The sequence below is a fragment of the Leptodactylus fuscus genome, chromosome 6 (genome assembly GCF_031893055.1).
Source record: "Leptodactylus fuscus isolate aLepFus1 chromosome 6, aLepFus1.hap2, whole genome shotgun sequence".
NCBI lineage: Eukaryota > Metazoa > Chordata > Amphibia > Anura > Leptodactylidae > Leptodactylus > Leptodactylus fuscus.
In genome coordinates, this window is record NC_134270.1 from 166,850,780 (window position 1) to 166,872,279 (window position 21,500).

The window sequence follows — 21,500 nt, forward strand, 5'->3', positions numbered from 1 at the left end:
TAGGCATCATAAGTTAGAGGATCGTTGGGAAGACAAACCCTATGTTGTCCAAGAGGCACCACATGATAACCCCAAAGTGTGTAAAATTGTTCCAGAAGATGGAGAAGGTCCATCCCAGTTAGTGTCTCGAGATGATCTCAAAGTCTGTCCTTCCTCTTATACGAGTCCCAGAGTGACCCGTCGGTTACCGGCTACTCCACATGCTCTGTCACAACCAAGACGGACATTACCCTGTATACCCATTCCTGGCCAACATGGTATAGAATTAGGACTTGCGCTGGCTTCCCCTAACTTATACTTCTTTGTGAGACCTACGGTTACACCGCTGCAAAGATAGACTCCTTCTGTGTTAAGGGACACAAGTGACTCCATTTCCTCAGAGTACTTTGTATCAGAGACTCCGGATACTCAGGTACTCCCTGTTAACAGAGAGGAGGCCTCAGAGCCTGAAACAATTTCTCAAAGGAGATCCCAAAGGGTAAACAAGGGTAAACCCTCAGTTCGCTACAGCCCTTAAAGAATGCCAAGATCAGCCATAGTGGACTCTGCATTTCAGCTGATCGTCTGCCTTGGAGACTTTTGTTCAATTTCAGTTCAATAAATAAACCATATACCTGGTGCCATAGTGGCGACACCATGCTTGGACTGCCCAAAGTTCTACCTCTATTTTTCTTATTTTGTCCTAAACAATTGGACGTTTATTCCATTTACTTTGGACTATGGGATATTTAAGCTGTTGACTGTTTTCTGTGTTATTGGTAGCCCGATGACGTGCTACATTCAAGAAGGGAGGGATGTAACCCCCTCACAGGAGTTACTAATGGTTATTTGGCCATAAAAGTGCCTTATATGTGTTCATTTGTGACATATTCTCAAGCCGTTGTTCTCTGGTTTCACTTGTCGTAGTGATCTGTGGTCTCCCTGGTGATACACAGTATAGTGGGCAGATCTGTAGCTGGAACAGGAAATAGTCATAGCAGAGAGAGGAAGTAGTATTCTGTAAGCAGCAAGGGAAGAAGAAGCAAGGAGAAGTATGGCAGTGGCCATCTTGTGTGTCAGACACTGTGTGCTGTGAGGATTGCCACAGCAGCAGCAGGGCAGAGAAGCTGTGTGACAGCGCCCCCATCACTATCAGTAAGAGGACAGGATTATATTAGGCTAAGCAGAGCTATAACCCTGGCAGTCTGCACCTATCTCTACAAGGTAACTGAACTGTCTGCAGAAGTTTCAGAAGCTGGACCTGCAGCCATCTTAGACTCTCTGGTAATACATGGGAAGGTGTCAGCCAGCTACAAGCCACTGTGCCACAGCTCACTGCTACAGGACAAGTGACCAGCAGATGCCTGTTACAATAAAGCAGTGAGGACTTCTACTGATCCTGGCCTGGACATTGCCTTCCTTGCAGCCAAGCCCTGGGCAAAAGCTCCTTGGTGGAGGAAGCACTGGCACCCACATCACCATCTCAGCCCAGGGACCAGCGGGTGTCCCAATACTCCAACTGGCGTCACATCTAACTGACTCTGCCTATTACCCTGTGTACCTCTCCTGGGAGTTCTGGTGCCTATAAGGTCACCGTGACAGTCCAGCCTCCTGCATGGATCTCCCGGGGTGGTCGCACATACATTACATTACTTATCCTGTACTGATCCTGAGTTACATCTTGTGATAATACTCCAGAGCTGCGCTCACTATTCTGCTGGTACAGTCACTGTGTACATACATTACATTACTTATCCTGTACTGATCCTGAGCTACATCCTGTATTTAGGCACCGCCCCCTGAGAGGCTGGCTGCCTTTGATGCAGTGCTCCAAGCTGGGAGCAAACTTTTCTTTTCTTTTTCACTCTTTTTCTCTGTATCTTCAAGAATCCGGTAACCAAGCAATCTAGCACTATGAATTTAGCAACTATAAATCGAATGGAAGACCCTGTGGAGTTTTTTGTTCCTTTTGTTTCCATTGTAAAGCATGGACTCAAGACCTGGTTCAGCTGGTTTCCACATGTGCCTGTTACCATCCCCCCAGCTAGGACAGCATGGCTCAACATGCGGCATGGAAGAGAAACCTACATGGAAATGCGGACTTCTTCGTTCAAGGAGATGATTTCTGGCGTCAATTGCTGATGTGTGAAGATGCTACAGCTGACTGGTATTTCTTTCTATTACTGTGGACACGTGAGACACTGTTACAACCTGGGAACCTGCCATCACCCACCTACCCCAGGAGTTATGGAAGCTTGGCCAGAGAGCATCACCCTGTATACCTGGATGGTCTCTGACTTCCTTGGGGCAGTAGAACACTGTGGTAAGGAGGACGGCTTGTGATGAAGGACATTTGGGGCATTTTTTGTGGTTAAAAGGACAATAGGGCTGATGCAAGATACCGAACTATCAGCTGTGAGCAGGAGATCTCACCACCTACCAAAGGAACTGCCACATGTTATCATCATGATAGCTGCATATGCCCCCCCACCTCTGCAAAAATTTCTGCTTGTTATATCCACAAGCTGTGACCCCCCTCCTCGTGTCCTACAACCAAGTCGGCTGTATTATTATTATTATAATTATTATTATTAACATCAATCTGCACAGAGAACTAAATGATCCTGCAGTGTGTCTGTGTTTCTTTCTTTTTTAGTTGCTATGATTCCTAGGATTTCTCTATCTGCCATGAGCTTCTATGTGTTTCTCTCTTGTTATATACTACTGTACCATCTATGAAACTGTATCACTGAAATTTCCCCATTGTGGGACTATTAAAGGAATATCTTATCTCTTATCTTATCTTATTATACTCCAGAGCTGCGCTCACTATTCTGCATGTACAGTCACTGTGTACATACATTACATTACTTATCCTGTACTGATCCTGAGTTACATCCTGTATTATACTCCAGAGCTGCACTCACTATTCTGCTGGTACAGTCACTGTGTACATATATTACTTATCCTGTACTGATCCTGAGTTACATCCTGCATTATACCCCAGAGCTGCGCTCACAATTCTGCTGGTACAGTCACTGTGTACATACATTACATTACTTATCCTGTATTATACTCCAGAGCTGCGCTCACTATTCTGCTGGTACAGTCACTGTGTACATACATTACATTACTTATCCTGTACTGATCCTGAGTTACGTCCTGTATTATACTCCAGAGCTGCACTCACTATTCTGCAGGTACAGTCACTGTGTACATACATTACTTATCCTGTATTATACTCCAGAGCTGCGCTCACTATTCTGCTGGTACAGTCACTGTGTACATACATTACATTACTTATCCTGTACTGATCCTGAGTTACACCCTGTATTATACTCCAGAGCTACGCTCACTATTCTGCTGGTACAGTCACTGTGTACATACATTACATTACTTATCCTGTACTGATCCTGAGTTACGTCCTGTATTATACTCCAGAGCTGCACTCACTATTCTGCTGGTGCAGTCACTGTGTACATACATTACATTACTTATCCTGTACTGGTCCTGAGTTACATCTTGTATTATACTCCAGAGCTGCACTCACTATTCTGCTGGTACAGTCACTGTATATAGACCACTTCACAGAATACAAATCACCAAAACAAGCCCTGCAGATACTGAACAAGTAGATTATGTTGGGAATATCAGCTATGAAACCTGCTGATTTGTGACAGGAGGATCAGTACAAGCACCCTACTGATCCCCCCTTCCTAGCTTTAAGAGGGTTGTCTCATCATGTCTCATTCATCTACATACCAAGGAACGTCAGGTAGTAAGCTATAAATCTGGCTTCAGAAACCTTAGATCCTCAGCTGGTAAACTTTGTATTAGGGTCCGTTCCCACGATGTAACGCGGCGCTGATTCTGACACGTAAACTCGTGTCAGAGTCAGCGCTGCAAAACAGAATCCCTTTGACTTCAATGGGTTCCGTTTAGCGCGCGTAACACATTGAAATCAATGGGTTAAAAAAAAGCCTCCAATTGATTTTAATGTGTTATGCGTGCTAAACGGAACCCATTGAAGTCAATAGGATTCTGTTTTGCAGCGCTGACTCTGACACGAGTTTACGTGTCAGAATCAGCGTCACGTTACATCGTGGGAATGGACCCTTACTCCCACAGGACAAATGTGATATGACTGGTTATTTCAGAAATAGCCATGCCTTTGCATCTTCCCAAATTATATCTGCTTCATCCAGAATGTGTTAATTAGTTTATAATAATTACAATCACTATTTGCATCTTACCAGGCAATGACAAGTTATAAACCAAATATAGGATTTCCGTTCACACCCTGTATACACCCAAACTCTCCATATATAAGACAATGCACTAGTAGGTTCTCTATATCACCAGAAGATTATCCTCCAGGTGTGTGTCCTCCAGGTATGTACCAAAGCTCTTACTGCTGTGTAGATTATCAGGGGTCCCTGATACACCCATATCAATTATAACCCATTATTTGCTGTTACTGCTTTGTCTGGGGCTTTCTTAAATTTTTATCACCCAATGGGAACCAGTTATGAGGCCAACCTTATCTGCAGCCCGTTCATAGCTGGTCCGTAACCCATCTACTTGTTTTGTTAAATCAGGTCCTATAGAGGCAATGGTGACTGATCTGGAGCTGAAAGTCACTACAAACTGGGTCTACCAAAAGCAATATGCATTATTATAAATGTTGCCTGCATGTAATGTCACATTCAGCCTGTAGTGGCCGCTGCAGGGGAATATATCGCCAGGTGTAATGGCCGGTTATCAGGAATAGAGGAGGCGCATCAATATTGATCAGTTGGTCATAAAGGAAGGGGAAGGGGGGCTGCTTTCTTAAAAGGACAACCCTTAGAGGTCATTCCTCAAATACTGTATGATAATTTATTCACTCAATATGTCTATATACCTCTATGGGGGAGATGAAAGTAGCAAATAGCAAAAGCTTCATCTAATATGTTCTCACGATAATGAAATGAATTTATAATTTACAGGTAAAAGTCTGAACCTTAAAGCTAAAGATGGCACGAACATCTATCATACTGCTGTCCGCTCTGGGTAAGTAGCATATATTCAATATCTGTGTACTATTGGAAGTGATATATATATATAATATAATATAATTCTACCAGTTTTTATATTTCTTTTCCCCCTGTATTTCATAGTAAATGTGGTCTCTGCAGTTGTCAAGTACAGGTTTCAGGCTCTAGCAGCTCTCTCTCCCTCTATCAGAGCAGGAAGTCTCAGCACAGCCTCAAGCACAAATTTACAGATAAACTACATCCAACCAGTCAGATGCTTTTTACCAAGTCCTTGCTTTTCTTATATTGTGGAACCCACAAAATCAGAGAAATAGGTGAACCTATATACATAGTTACAGCACACAGCAAGCACTGGATGTCCCATAAGGAAGGGTTTTTACATCGGTCATGATATCCCAATATTCATAGATTTTGTCGTCATGTAGTCCCCATTTTGTGGCTTAAATGATAATGAATATGGCCAGGTGTTGGTCCCACCCAAGCCCCACCCTCAACCACACCCATGTCCCACCCTCAACCACACCCATGCCCCACCCTCATCCACACTCAAGCCCCACCCTCATCCACATCCATTTTTGCAGTGAGGCCAGTGCAGAAATGACTTCTAGCCCAGTAGAGTCATTTTTTAACCATTTTTAAAAAAATTTTATTTTTTTATTTTTACAGGTGTGCTCTTCCTGCTGACAATCGCACAATCGCAAGAAGGTAAGTATTTAACCCCATAAAGAAGTGATCATTGTATTCAGCCTATATTCTGTGTGATATTCTACATTATGTAATCACATTAATTATTAAGTATTTTTACCCAGTCCCTATAGAATCTGTACTTTCCCAGGTAACAGATCCTGGGTCAAGGAGACCAGTGCTCAGACCATAAAAATGGCTCATAATTGTTGTCTCTTTTCTTCCCACACTCAGTAGAATTGGAATGGAGGTTGTGAGCCAGGGTAGGAAATGTTTACCAAAAATGGGGCTATGAAATGTAATTTTTTTTAAAGGGGTTTTCCTGGTTATGTATATTGGTATATTGATGATATATCCATAGGATAGGTCATCAGTATCATATAGGTAGGAGTCTGACTCCCTGGACCTCCAGCAGTCAGCTGTTTTTGCTGTTCTTATCAGTAACCAGACTCAGAATTAACATAGAGAACGGAGTCGGAGGCAGGCAGTGGGGCAGGTTTAGTAAGACTGGCGTATCATATGCCGGTCTTAATAAACGCCCCAATTGGGGCAGGGAATGATTGTTTTAGAAAGAAGATCTGGTCTCTTCATAAATCATTCCTTGTGCCAGAATATATATCTACACCAGTTAGGAACTGGCATGAGCTATAATAAATATAGGCCCTCCCTGGCTTGCCCCCCCCCCCCTCAATTGGACAATGTAGCGAGTGGGGTGTAGAATGGGATTGTGGGGCACTTTTGATGCAAGAATGGGCTTTGTGCCAAACGTGCGCCAAAAGATTATCCCTCAATGCCAGATAAATCTACCCCAGTGTCTTGGGACGAGAAGATCAGCTGTACCTGAGTCCCTGAGTCTGGTAACCTACAATGGGCCAATCCCAGTAGTCCCTATCAGTGATCAATATGACTAGTCCTGGCAAACTTAGGCCAAAAGTGGGCAGCCCATCATCTAAATATCTCTATTTTAGCAACTTCAAAGTATGAAAGTCATCTTTATTTATTTTTTTTTTCCTAGGCCCTATATTGTGTGAACCAGGCAAAGCATTGTTCCCATGTAGTAACTCCTGTAAACGAAGCTGCAAGTCCAAGGATAGTGTGTGCACTCAACAGTGTGAGCATATATGTCTCTGCGCGGGTGACACTTATGCTGACGAGAAAGGGAATTGTGTGAAAAGCGAAGACTGCAAGAAAACACCCGCGTAGTTCTAAGTATCAGCCGCTGTAAAGAAAGATACCGTCACCTGAGTGACAGCAAGAAACATGTCCTTCTTCAGGATTCCTCCAAAAGTCCCTAAACCATCCCATTTACTGTATATCCTCTCATTAACAACTCATTATTCATTGACAAATGTAAAGTGACCTTGTCCAATGATATAGAGATGTGTAATGGAAATAAAATATTTGGCAAATGTTCCTTTCATCTATTTTTTATTGATAGTTTTTATGAATGTACTAAGACATCTAGAGAGATCGAGATTCCTCTATGTACAAGGATGACCAGTCCATCATGGATGGATCATTGCCTACAATACAGAACTATTCATGGATGACACAATACTCCTATTGGTTCCAGAGAAAATTTTGGGCTTCAAACTCTTCACACTTCCAATATCTTGCTTTTATATTTGTGGTGCCTTCAGCGGCTAGTTGTAGTGCCTCTAAGTCAGTGATACATACAGTCATGGCCAAAAGTTTTGAAAATGACACGAATCTTATATTTTCACATGATCTGCTGCCCTCTGGTTTTTATATGTGTTTATCAGATGTTTTTATCACATACAGAAATATAATTACAGTCCTATTATGAGTAATAAAAGCTTATAGTGACAGAATGAGTTAATGCAGCGTTGCAATATTTGCAGTGTTGCCCCTTCTTCTTCAGGACCTCTGCAATTCTCCCTGGCATGCTCTCAATCAACTTCTGGACCAAATCCTGACTGATAGCCGTCCATTCTTGCACAATCAATGCTTGCATTTTGTCAGAATTTGTAGGTTTTTGTTTGTCCACCCGTCTCTTGATGATTGACCACAAGTTCTCAATGGGATTGAGATCTGGGGAGTTTCCAGGCCATGGACCCAAAATCTCTCTGTTTTGTTCCCTGAGCCATTTAGTTATCACCTTTGCTTTATGGCAAGGTGCTCCATCATGCTGGAAAAGGCATTGTTGATGGCCAAACTGCTCTTGGACGGTTGGGAGAAGTTGATCTTGGAGGACATTCTGGTACCATTCTTTATTCATGGCTGTGTTTTTAGGCAAGACTGTGAGAGAGCCGATTCCCTTGGCTGAGAAGCAACCCCACACATGAATGGTTTCAGGATGCTTTACAGTTGGCATGAGACAAGACTGGTGGTAGCGCTCACCTCGTCTTCTCCGAATAAGCTGTTTTCCAGATGTCCCAAACATTCGAAAAGGGGATTCATCAGAGAAAATGACTTTACCCCAGTCCTCAGCAGTCCACTCCCTGTACCTTTTGCAGAATATCAGTCTGTCCCTGATGTTATTTCTGGAGAGAAGTGGCTTCTTTGCTGCCCTCCTTGAGACCAGGCCTTGCTCCAAGAGTCTCTGCCTCACAGTGCATGCAGATGCACACACCTGCCTGCTGCCATTCCTGAGCAAGCTCTGCACTGCTGGTAGGCCAATCCCGCAGCTGAAACACTTTTAAGAGACGGTCCTGGCACTTGCTGGTCTTTCTTTGGCGCCCTGGAGCCTTTTTGGCAACAATGGAACCTCTCTTCTTGAAGTTCTTGATGATGCGATAGATTGTTGACTGAGGTGCAATCTCTCTAGCTGCAATACTCTTCCCTGTTAGGCCATTTTTGTGCAGTGCAATGATGACTGCACGTGTTTCTTTAGAGATAACCATGGTTAACAGAAGAGAAACAATGATGCCAAGCACCAGCCTCCTTTTAAAGTATCCAGTGGTGTCATTCTTACTTAATCATGACAGATTGATCTCCAGCCCTGTCCTCATCAACACCCACACCTGTGTTAATGGAGCAATCACTGAAACGATGTTAGCTGGTCCTTTTAAGGCAGGGCTGCGATGATGTTGAAATGTGTTTTGGGTAATAAAGTTCATTTTCTAGGCAAATATTGACTTTGCAAGTAATTGCTGTTAAGCTGATCACTCTTTATAACATTCTGGAGTATATGCAAATTGCCATTAGGAAAACTGAAGCAGTAGACTTTGTAAAAATTAATATTTGTATCATTCTCAAAACTTTTGGCCATGACTGTAGTATCAGACATAGTATCTTCCAAAGGAATCCCCCCACGATCAGTCCTATGAGGCCACTGTCATCACCCAGGAGAGGCCCATAGAAGACCAGGAGGGAGCCTAGAGTTGAGGAAAAGTGAGCATTTATTTTTCCACACCTCCCCTGGGCTTCAGTTTACTCTTTTCTGGGGTTTGAAAGGGTTTTTCAGCACTCAGCATTTTTGAAAAATTCATAACGGACCCATATCCTTACAAACCTAATCTCTTATTCCAACTGCTTACATAATAGATAAGGTTGAAAAGAGTTACAGATACAAGCTAAAATCTCACGATGTTGATCCAGAACAAGACCTGAAGAGAACCCAGAGTAAAATAATAGCACTTCAGGTTTGGCTTAACAAAATCAGTCTGCCATCAAAATCCGTTCACCCATCTGTAGTAGTAACCCAGTAAGATGAAGGTCAAATGGGTAGAAGTAAGCAATAAGTAAGTAATCATACAATAATTTCTGTAAGAAGGCAAGGTCAGAAGATCTGATACAATACGAGGAAGGAACCCTGGTACTAGAACACCATGTTTTTTTTTTGCTATGTTTCGCTACATGGGGCTTTATCCTTAAAGGGGTCGTCCCATCACAAGGATCCTATCTATACTGCTTGTTAATGTGGATTTAAGATTTTTCCTAAATACACTGCTTCAGCAAAACTGCTTTGTTTGTCCACTATCTTAATTTATTCAATTCATTGTTGACACGGCCCTTGACTTATCTGCTCAAAAGTCAACTGATGTAGCTGCCTGCTCTCAGGGGGGAGGGAGGAGGGGCTAAGTGCACGGGAGCGAGCCTGTGTTTCTAGCTATTCCTTATGTCTACACCACGTGACCTAGCTATCTGCTCTCAGATAAAGGAGGGGGGAAATGAGAGCTGCTTTCTTACATAGAACAGTCTAAATCCTAGTGGGCTAAAGGACCTGGTCCCTCTGCTCACTAGGATTTGGCTTTCTTATGTGGAGCAGGCTGGAGGCTGGTGGGCACAAGGACCGGGTCCCTTAGCTCACTAGGATTTACAAGTGTTATAGGACCTTTGATGACATCACAGGTCCTTCAGTCGTCCCATAGGATCACGCTATGTGGTGGGCGGAGCTACACACTAATTTGGGGCGGAGCTAAACTGGCGGTAGTTGGACAGTATGGCTTTGCATATGAAACCCCGCCCACCAATGACGCAAGAAACCAGGAAGAGAGAAGATTTTACAGCAGCGAAGACTGGTGAGTATGCGACGTGGGAATACCCCTTTAACTAGGAATAGGCTCAGTAAACCAGAGCACAGGGGCTTGGCTGGATACACAGTGGACAGTCTCAATAAATGTATGAAAAGAACTGCCGCAGTTCACCCAAAAAGTGCATGGTCTGTTGAAACTCTCCATAACATGGGATGTCAACTTCGGTGGACAGTTATTGTACCTGGTTTGTCGCACAGAGCAATACGTAATGGGTCAATAGGATAACAGTAATAACCTCTACAATTGTGGTAGGGGCCGTCATGAGCTTGCAACACTTTCCCTGTCTTATCATTGTGTAAAAGAAATATTCCATAAGTCATCACATCAGTCATTTGTTGACTCTCACCACCCTAGCAAAAGCAAAATCTTGTTGTACGACTTCTGTTGTAAGATGCAAAACTCGTAACAATATAATAATCAGTAATGAAGTCATCATTGTACTTTACACATCACATTGTTGTTGTAGAACATGGACTTTCTAGTTCCTGGTATAATAATAGGATGTACTCATATTGGTATACACTGTGTACCGGAACGTCTATTGAGTGTAAGTCTCGTAATCCAGAGTATACAGAGGTCAATAGGACAAAAAAAAGGTGAAAGGAACAAATAACAACTAATAATAAATTTCTATTTCTATTTTAAGTTTCAGTAGATAAAAATGAGCCCAAGGATACAGTACCTTCCACATTATACTCCAGAGCTGAACTCACTATTCTGCTGGTACAGTCACAAAGTAAATAAAGTGATAGAATATTCTATAATTTTGCAAACATTTGACCTAAAACTACATCAAATTTAATAAAATAAAATTCTAGAAGTGGATAAAAATGGATAAAAAAAACTGCATTCATATCCCCATAATCTGGTCTGGAAGTCTCTCACCTCTGCCAAGTCAGTTCTCCCTAGACTGTGCTGATGAGATCCAATCAGATCGAAACGGCGCCGTCCACAGTTGGGATGATACTGACTTGGCAAAACCCCACATCATTGCAATAAAGGCTTGTTAGAAAGCCGGGTATGATGTTCAAGGGAGCTGCTTCCCATAGAGGACAGCATACAGAGGCACTGTTTCCCTATTTACATCCTGGGAAATATATTTGCATTTTCTTCCCATAATCCCCCACAGTGGAGCGTAAATGGCTTTATAAGACTCCACACACCTACATGGTGGTCTCTCCCTATGGAGTGACAATATCACCTTAATCTAGCCTTCCCATGAGCAGCTGGTATTGCTGGTGAGTTATATTTTACTCTTACAGCGTCCACTACAGGAGAAACGTGATATTACACGGAGGACATTCAATGGGATGACAGTGCTTGTAACACATCAGTCGCTGGATCGAGAGGTGATGAAGTAAAACAGGACTTTTGTAACCAGGATGTAGTTTGTGAGCAATTCATTTGTCTTCAGCAGAATGACTATGTCACAATACCTGGTGACGTCCATGACATATCATAAGTCTCATATATAGGTGACATCCTGAAAACACCCAGACTACCATGTATATAGACTAGTACGCTGGTAGGATCTCCACCAGAAGATCAGACTCTGTGCACTCTCGAGGTATGTACTAAAGCTGCAGATTACACCAAAGTATATCAATGTCCCAGTGTGTGTGATAAATCCATATAATACAGAGGGACTATAGAGAACATTGCTGTGGGGTGTTGTATACTGTACCGCTATATTGTGTATGCTAGGAGCAAAAACTGGCATCGCAAAGAATAGCAAAGCTTTATCTGTAACAAAATAATTTACAGGAAATTGCCTGAATCTTAAAGCTAACGATGGCGCGGACATCTGTCATACTGCTGTCATCTCTGGGTGAGTTTTATATTTATAGATATACTGTGTATATATATTATATGTATACATATATGTATATGTAACATACCAATGTCAAACACAGAAAATCCAACAGTAGACACCCACATACCTTAGCTAGACTGCAGCAAACTCTACATCATGTTGCTCAGGAAGGGTGTGGCAGGTGAATCAGACTTTTATATGTGAAGACTGGGGAAGACACAAGCTGGCCCTTTCAGTAGCAAGAAGAGACAGCATATATAATATAATACATATAATTTTATGCCATTCTCCAAAATTGGTCTGAAAAAAATTACTGGTACCCTCAACTTAATATTCGGTCGCCCACCCTTTGGAAAAAAAAAACCAAACAATTGCTTCCTATAACCATCAACAAGCAAATGGAATTTTGGACCCCTCTTCTTAGGCAAACTACTCCAGGTCTCTCATATTTGGGGGGCGCCTTCTCTTCTCTCCATGATCTCTCCACAGGTGATCATTGGGATTTAGATCTGGACTCATTGAGGGCCACTCCAGTGTTTTGTTTCCATCCATTTTTGGGGGCTTTTTGAAATATGTTTGGGGTCATTGTCCTGCCGGAAGACCCGCGGCCTAGGACACAAATTCAGCCTTCTGACATTGAGACCCCACATTTTTTGGTAATCTTCAGATTTCATGATCCCTTTTCACACCTCTAAGGCACCCAAAACAACCCCCGGGGTGCCAATACTTATGTCCATGACTGTAGGTGGGAGGGGGTGTAATATTCTGGATACTTACCTACCCTGACTATTCCCTCTCATACCTTTCACCATTATACCCTATTTACTTCCCCTCTCGTTGTTCTATGGACTTCACTCCGTCTATACCAATAATTTGTGTTCTTATTTTGCAGGCCTGCTCTTCTTGCTGATAACCGTACAATGCAAATACAGTAAGGATTAACCCCATAAGATGTGACCATTGTATTCAGCCTTTGTTGTGTGTGATATTCTGCATTACATCATGTCATTTACTATATAAGCGATGTTACCTATCCCTACAGAGTCTGTACTCCCCCAGGTAAAAGACAAAGGGTTAAACTGACCACTACTCAGACCATAAAATAGAATCACAATTGTTGTCACTTCCCTTCCCCCTCTCAGTAGAACTGTATATGTAGAGCACTGCCCAGGGTGGGAAATGTTTGGATGCCTACCCCCCACCACTTAGAAATTCCTGATCACGGACAAATCAATGCGCCCTCAGTGGCCCCAACATGGTATAATGACTCTTAGTGGCCCTCGCACACTATAATGCCTCCATAGTGGCCCCATACAAAATAATGCCCCTCAGTTGCCAATCACAAAGTCAATTGACCCTGTATCACACTTTAACTTGCCCCCTGTGGCCCCTCAAGCATTAACCTGTCATACTTCTTTGTGGCCCCTCAGCTATTGTGTTATAATGTCCTCTTCCAGTTTCCCCATAGTTTAAAGTCCACCTTTAGATTGCCTCCACAGTGTCATGTCCCCCCCCCAGGTTGCTCCCACAGCTTCATGTTCCCTCCAGTTTCCCTTATTATTTGAAGTCCCACCCAGGTTGCTCCCACAGCTTCATGTTCCCCGAGGTTGCCACCATAGTTCCATGAGCCTCTCCAGGTTGTCCCCATAGTTCCATGACCCTCTTCAGGTTGCCCCCATAGATCCATGACCCTCTCCAGTTTAACTCATTTGAAGTCCCCCCCAGGTTGCTCCCACAACTTCATGTTCCCCCAGGTTGCCACCATAGTTCCATGACCCTCTCCAGGTTGCCCCCATAGTTCCATGACCCTCTCTAGGTTACCCCCATAGTTCCATGACCCTCTCCAGTTTAACTCACATTTCCCCGTTCCCCTTTTCTCTTCTCTCTCTCTGGTCCCGGAGTCATCAAGACAGCGGGAGCAAAGACAGTGACCCGTTGTAAATTCATGTAGTAGACGGCTAATTTATTACCATTGTTTTCAACTCCATTGGCGTCTTCTGGATGCCAATGAGTTGGAGTTCGGGCAGCATCAGACCCACTGCACGACTGTCCTGTTGTCCAATTCGGGCCCCCCGCAACCATTGGGCCCTGTGCAACTGCACCTTTGGCCCTATGGTTAAAGTGGCCCTGTTTGGATGGAGCTTTCATCATAAAATGGAACTACAAAATGTCAATTTTTTTTAATTTTTATAAGGATTTCATGTTCAGTTTAGAGAGATGGAACCTAAACATTCTTATATTATGAACTTCGTATAGAAATGATCTTTAGTTTTCATTTCTTTATTTCTATTTGCAGTCACCAGTGGCTCTACAACTTGTGAACCGTGGAAAATATATGACAAATGTGGGAACCCCTGTCTACGAAACTGCAAGGCCATTTATTCCAGATGCTTGCCGATGTGTGAGCCGGGATGTTACTGCATAGAAGGCACTTTAGAAAACGAGTATGGGAAATGTGTGAGGGTTGAAGAATGCAAGTACGGACCCAAGAAAGTGTAACTGGCTGTAGAGAAGAATACTGGCCCCCGAGTGGAAGGTGTGTCCTTCTTCAGGACTGTCCCAAAAGTGGCTAAACCACCGCATATATGTCTTATCAATAATTGGGAAGATCTAAAGAGACCTCGTCTAATAATATTCTGATGTATCTAATAGAAATAAAATGGATGACGGAAGTTCTTTTCTGCATTTTTATTGATAGATTTTCTAGGCTAGTCTAGCTAAGATATTGCAAAAGTAAATGAAGCCAGCTACGTTCAGAGTAATGATGAAAAAATTTCCGCAATAAATTAAAATTTAACTTTTATTCCATCGTTTGAATAAAAAGGTTACAAAGCAACCATGGTGTAAAGTAAGGTATACAAAAGCTTTTGTATACCTGACTTTACACCATGGTTGCTTTGTAACCTTTTTATTCAAACGATGGAATAAAAGTTAAATTTTAATTTATTGCGGAAATTTTTTCATCATTACTCTGGACGTAGCTGGCTTCATTTACTTTTGCAATATCTTCATCTAGACGGGTCCAAGTCCACCTGTATGCCGTGCTCTCCAGGACTGATTTATCTTGAACATATGGTGAGCTGAATAGTATTGTTTCTTTTTCATCTAGTCTAGCTAAGTCCAGATATTGGGCGATACACATAATGTTCCATTGCATGGTCTGATATTAATAATTGATACAGATATATTATGGAACAATCTGCAGGATATTACAGGACTTGTATGGACCCTTTGATCTCCAGCAGATGACCTATCAATGACCAGGAGACAATAAGGCCCATCACATAGTAAAATCTCTCACAGTTCCCTAGTAGAAAGTAGGATATACAATATGGAGGGTCAGGTCCAAATTTCCAAAAGGATTTGGGCGCAATAGAATAAAAGATAACAATAGAATAGAACTGTAAGAATTGGGAAATCATGTATTACAGATGGAGAGGATTTAACCAGAACTCCTTCAATTGGCTAAACTGATGAACAAAAACCAATAAAAAGTCATTGAAATATGTTTTCAATACATACTTCTGCTACTGGCAGCCACCAATAGGGGGAGCTAATATAATACACATTATACAGCTAGTGACAGGAATATAAATCTGTAGAAGATACATTTCACCTAGTGGTGGCTCCAGATAACCTCTATGGTGGTGTCTCACCCAGTAAAGGAGTGTTGGGCACCCTACGATGATGGGATCCATAGGACTTGGGTGCCGGCCTCTATAGCCTCTGCCTCAGCAACCCTATATACCTATTGTGTTTGGGTCCTTACCTAGTGTTACATGATTTCTGCTATTACTACATGGGAGTCTTGAGGGCTCAGAGTTCATCCTTTTCTTGGATATTGTAGTCCATTATAAGTCCATTTATCACAATCCATATAAGTCCTAAGGAGAACCTCCCTGTACATGGGCATGGTAATAGATGGCTTCCTGGCTCTGTGGTGTTCTGTTCTGTTGCAGCTTGTATACTAGGAGGATCTGTGCACTGTACAGTGGCCATCGGGTGCTGATGTACAGGCCGTAGCTGTTAGAACTGTCTACCTGTTTTGTGCCACAGCTTTCTCAGCCAGCTCAGCCATCTGTTAGCATTGGGACTAATTTGCATTGGACATGGTCACTATTCTGTCTGTTTGGTGGGGTGTATGTGGAAGGGTGTCTACCTTTGTCCCTCACATATTGTCTCCTCTTCAGATCCTAAAATGGAGCCCCTGATCTCCTCTACTGATGTGATCATTGTATTCAGCCTTTGTTGTGTGTGATATTCTGCATTACATCATGTGATTTACTATATAAGTGATATTACCTATCCCTACAGAGTCTGTACTCCCCCAGGTAAAAGACAAAGGGTTAAACTGACCACTACTCAGGCCATAAAATAGAATCACAATTGTTGTCACTTCCCTTCCCCCTCTCAGTAGAATTGTGTATGTAGAGCACTTCCCAGGGTGTGAAATGTTTGGATGCCCCCACCCCTCTACCCCCCACTGCGCCCTCAGTGGCCCCAACATGGTATACTGACTCTTAGTGGCCCTCGCACACTATAATGCCTCCATAGTGGCCCCATGCAAAATAATGCCCAACACAAAGTCAATTGACCCTGTATCACACTTTAACTTGCCCCCTGTGGCCCCTCAAGCATTAACCTGTCATACTTCTTTGTGGCCCCTCAGATATTGTATTAGAATGTCATCTTCCAGTTTCCCCATAGTTTAAAGTCCACCTTTAGATTGTCTCCACAGTGTCATGTCCCCCCCCCAGGTTGCTCCCACAGCTTTGTGTCCCCCCAGGTTGCCTCCACAGTTTCATGTTCCCTGCAGTTGCCCTCACCATTTGAAGTCGCCCCCCAGGTTGCCCCCACAGCTTCATGTTCCCCCAGGTTGCCACCATAGTTCCATGACCCTCTCCAGTTTAACTCACATCTCCCCTTTTCTCTACTCTCTCTCTCTGGTCCCAGAGTCATCAAGACACCAGGAGCAAAGATAGTGACCAGATGTAGATACATGGAGTAGATGGCTCATTTATTACCATTGTTTTCAACTCCATTGGCGTCCTCTGGATGCCGATGAGTTTGAGTTCGGCAGCATCAGACCCACTGCATGACTGTCCAGCTGTCTAAATGGGGCCCCTCGTAACCATTGGGCCCTGTGCAACTGCACCTTTGGCCCTATGGTTAAAGCGGCCCTGTTTGGATCGAGCTTTCATCATAAAATGGAACTACAAAATGTAAATTTTTTAAATTTTTATAGGGGATTCATGTTCAGTTTAGAGAGATGGAACCTAAACATTCTTATATTATGAACTTCGAAGTAGATAAATGATGTTTAGTTTTCATTTCTTTATTTCTATTTGCAGTCACCAGTGGCTCTACAACTTGTGAACCATGGAAAATATATGACAAATGTGGGAACCCCTGTCTACGAAACTGCAAGGCCATTTATTCCAGATGCTTGCCGATGTGTGAGCCGGGATGTTACTGCATAGAAGGCACTTTAGAAAACGAGTATGGGAAATGTGTGAGGGTTGAAGACTGCAAGTATGGACCCAAGAAAGTGTAACTGGCTGTAGAGAAGAATACTGGCCCCCCGAGTGGAAGGTGTCCTTCTTCAGGACTGTCCCAAAAGTGGCTAAACCACTGCAGATATGTCTTATCAATAATTGGGAAGATCTAAAGTGACCTTGTCCAATGGTATTCTGATGTATCTAATAGCAATAAAATGGCTGACGGAAGTTCTTTTTCTCTATTTTTATGGATAGTTTTCTAGGCCAGTATAGATCCATCCAGATATTGGGCAATACACATAATGTTCCATTGCATGGTCTGATATTAATAATTCATACAGAAATATTATGGAACAATCTCCAGGATATCGCAAGACTTGTATGGAGCCTTTGATCTCCAGCAGATGATCTATAAATGACCAGGAGACAATAAGGCCCATCACATAGTAAAATGTCTTGTGGTTCCCTAATAGAAAGCTGTAGGATGTACAATATGGAGGGTCAGGTCCGAATCTCCAACAGGATTTGGGCGCAGTAGACTAAAAGATAACAATAGAATAGAACTGTAAGGATTAGGAAATCATGTAATACAGATGGAGCGGATTTAACCCGAACGCCTTCAATGGGCTAAACTGATGAACAAAAACCAATGAAAAGTCATTGAAATATGTTTTCAATACATACTTCTGCTACTGGCAGCCACCAATACGTGTCCAGCTGCAGCAAACAAGAGGAAGATGAGACCCCACGGACTGTTATAGCCCAAACAACCCACCCCACCCCACCTCCCCATATAGCGGTCACCAACTAAGAGGAAGATGAACTCCACGGACTGTTATACCCCAAATCAACCCCCCCACCCCCCCATACCCACCAAATATCTATTTGGATGTGCCAATAAAGCTTGTTTGATTTGATGGCTTCCTGGCTCTGTGGTTTTCTGTTCTGTTGCAGCTTGTATACTAGGAGGATCTGTGCACTGTACAGTGGCCATCAGGTGCTGATGTACAGGCCGTAGATGTTAGAACTGTCTACCTGTTTTGTGCCACAGCTTTCTCAGCCAGCTCAGCCATCTGTTAGTGTTGGGGCTACTTTGCATTGGACATGGTCACTATTCTGTCTCTTTGGTGGGGTGTATGTGGAAGAGGAGACTCCTTTGTCCCTCACATATTGCCTCATCTTTATATCCTAAAATGCGTGTCCTGATCTCATCTACTGTGCCTTTGCTTAGGCTTCTTGTACCTCCTCTTAGCAGCTCCTTAGGCTAGCACATTTGGGAACTTGGCAACTTTCATCCAAACAGCTGAGACATTCATTATCCCAGCAAACCTTTTGGCTTTGCCTACAAGAAAGTCTGTCCGCGAGAATGGTGTGGTGTGGTAGGGAAGGAATGGAAGGGGCAGTCACTGTTGGTACATCACAGCACGCACCTCCTTGTATTGCTCTTCCTCCCTCTATCACCAGTCACCACCCTCTTGGGTCTAAGTGTTTGCAGTCTCCCTTTTTCCATCATTTCCTTCCACCCTGCTTACAGATCACTAGACCTGAAATTTCCCCAAGGTGGGACTATTAAAGGATTATCTTATCTTATCTTATCTTATTGAGATTTGTTGGTTAGAAGATCACAAAACATTCTTGATATTGAGGGTGAGTGCTGCCATGTTCCTTCCTCTATTGACTTCTTCTGCTCTTTTCTCTCTACACTTCTATTTCTAGACAACTTTGATTTTCCTACAGCTGTTATCAGGGACATCACAGTGTCCACCATAGGGGCAATTTCCACTCCTCGACAACTGGAAATCCATCACCAAAGGCAGTACCATCCTCCATTCTTCCTTTCTTATATTATGTTACTTATTTCCTAGTCTTGGTTGTAATATTTGGTGTAAACTAGACTGTGTATTCTCATCTCCCATTTTTACCTTGCTCCGAAGACTCCTCTTTTAGTAGATCAGACCATCTCTGATGTGGTGACAGTAGTGTTATTGGGGGTTGTAGGCCTTCCTGAATAGGGGAGTCTTCAGGACCTTCTTGAAGCCTGTGATTGTGGGGATCAGTCTTATGTGTCTTGGTAAGGAGTTCCAGAGTATGGGGGATGCACGGGAGAAATCTTGGAGACGGTTGTGTGAGGAGCGGATGAGAGTAGAGCGGAGTAGGAGGTCATTGGGGGATCTGAAGTTACGTGTGGGCAGGTAGTGGGGGATTAGGTTGGAGATATATGGAGGGGACAGGTTGTGGATGGCTTTGTATGTCAGCGTTAGGAACTTCAAATCTGTTTGCTGGGCAATGGGTAACCAGTGAAAGGATTAGCAGAGAGGATTGGCCGATGAACAGGGGGAGATGTGTATTAAGCGAACAACACAGTTTAAGGTGGACTGGAGGGGGGCGAGAGTATTTGCTGGGAAGCCAAGGAGAAGGGCATTACAGTAATCTAATCAGGAGATAATGAAGGCATGGACAAGCATCTTTGTAGCTTCAGTGGTGAGGAAAGAGCGGATTCAATGGATGTTCTTGAGTTGGAGGTGGCAGGAGGTGTTGAGGGTTTGGATGTGTGACTTGAAGGATAGGTCAGAGTCCAAGGTTATCCCATCTAAGAAATGTCTCAGTTTTTTAGTCAGGTCAGTGTGCCAGGGTTACCTATTGATCAGTCAGGCACTGATGTTTGTGAAGGGGACCACAGAGTCAAGGGCTGAAGTAATGGTGGCATTATAGAAGGCAGCAGCAGCATCTGCATCCTGAGTGAGGATATGTTAGCAAGTGGTAGGAGAGAGTCTTAGAGCGTGTGGATGTCAAGACAGTTGAGGTTCCTGTGGGGGCATGTTAGTTTTGGGGTTGGGGGTCTATTACAGAGGAGAGGGCAGAGAAAGTCATGGATGTGATCAGAGAGTGTGGACGGAGAGTTAGAGAGGCCGCATATGGAGCAGAGGTGGGTGAATATGAGGTCTAGCATGTGCCCCTTTGTGTGGGTGGCAGAGGAGGACCATTGGAAGAGACCAAAGGAAGCCGTGAGGGACAGGAGACTGAAAGCCGGTGGCTTGTGTTAGTGGGGATGTTGAAGTCACCCATGATGATGGTGGGGGTGTCTGTATATAGGAAGTGCATTAGCCAGGTGGTGAAGTGGTCGATGAAGGCGGCGGTAGGTCATGGTGGTCGATATATGATAGCCAGTTGGAGGTTGGAGGGTGAGTAGATGTGAACAGAGTGCAAATCAAAGGGGGGGGGGAGAGCAGATAGCAGTTGGATTGGGGCCAAGGCCTACACCTCCACCAGGTTTATTGTTAGGGCGGGGAGTGTGCGAGAATTGCAGACCTCTATAGGAGAGGGCAGCAGGGGAGGCGGTGTTTGAGGGTGTCGGCCATGTTTCTGTGATAAAGAGAAATGTAAATTCATTAGAAATGAAAAGGTTGTGGATGTAGTCGAGTTTATTGTGTGTGGAGCGAGCGTTCCATAGTGAACTGGAGAGCACAGGGGGAAGGGCAGGAGAGGGTTTAAGATTTAGGGGTTTCCGTGCGGTGATGCCAGGTTGAGTGGGAAGAACCAACAGTGGAGATTTACTGGGGTGTTCCAGGATTAGGAGACTTGTCACCAGAAGTAAGGAGTAGCAAGGAGAGGGACAGCAGGTGTAGGTAGGAGAGGGTTCGGGGTGGGGTTGTTTGTGTCTGGGGCGGAAAGTCTGCAGGTCTGTGAGTAGCTGTGCAGAGAAAGTCAAAAGGTGGGGTAGGAGGGTTGGAAAGATCAAGATTTTCTTAGTGACAAGGATGGTTTAGGGTGGAAAAGTGAGTTTTACAAGTATGGGAAGAACAACAGTGATTATAGTGAGAAGCATTTCTGTTACAAAATAGATACATTTCATTTTTGTTACCTTCAGATCCCTTCTGGTCCCATTCTGCCCTACAGTGGATACGGAAAGTATTCAGACCTCTTTAAAAATTTTTACTCGTTGTTTCATTGTTTAATTCTAGTCTGTACACTCTGATCTCACACTGATCAC

General features: G+C 43.5%; 1 protein-coding gene across 1 annotated transcript; it reads left to right on the plus strand.

Annotated features, from left to right (window-relative positions):
* The first annotated feature begins 11,989 nt into the window (after positions 1-11,989).
* LOC142210134 (inducible metalloproteinase inhibitor protein-like) lies at positions 11,990-17,565 on the plus strand. The gene is made up of 5 exons (XM_075279161.1): positions 11,990-12,026; positions 12,904-12,942; positions 14,308-14,506; positions 16,965-17,002; positions 17,363-17,565. Exons 1-5 carry the CDS (start codon positions 11,990-11,992, stop codon positions 17,563-17,565), a joined length of 516 nt encoding a protein of 171 aa, XP_075135262.1.
* Positions 17,566-21,500: the final 3,935 nt, after the last annotated feature.

Excerpts from the sequence above, each read along its gene's own strand:
- LOC142210134 (XM_075279161.1), top strand. The coding sequence starts at position 11,990 with ATGGCGCGGACATCTGTCATACTGCTGTCATCTCTGG. Across the intron at positions 12,027-12,903 it reads CATACTGCTGTCATCTCTGG|GCCTGCTCTTCTTGCTGATA; the intron begins GTGAGTTTTATA and ends CTTATTTTGCAG. Across the intron at positions 17,003-17,362 it reads AGCAAAGATAGTGACCAGAT|TCACCAGTGGCTCTACAACT; the intron begins GTAGATACATGG and ends TTCTATTTGCAG.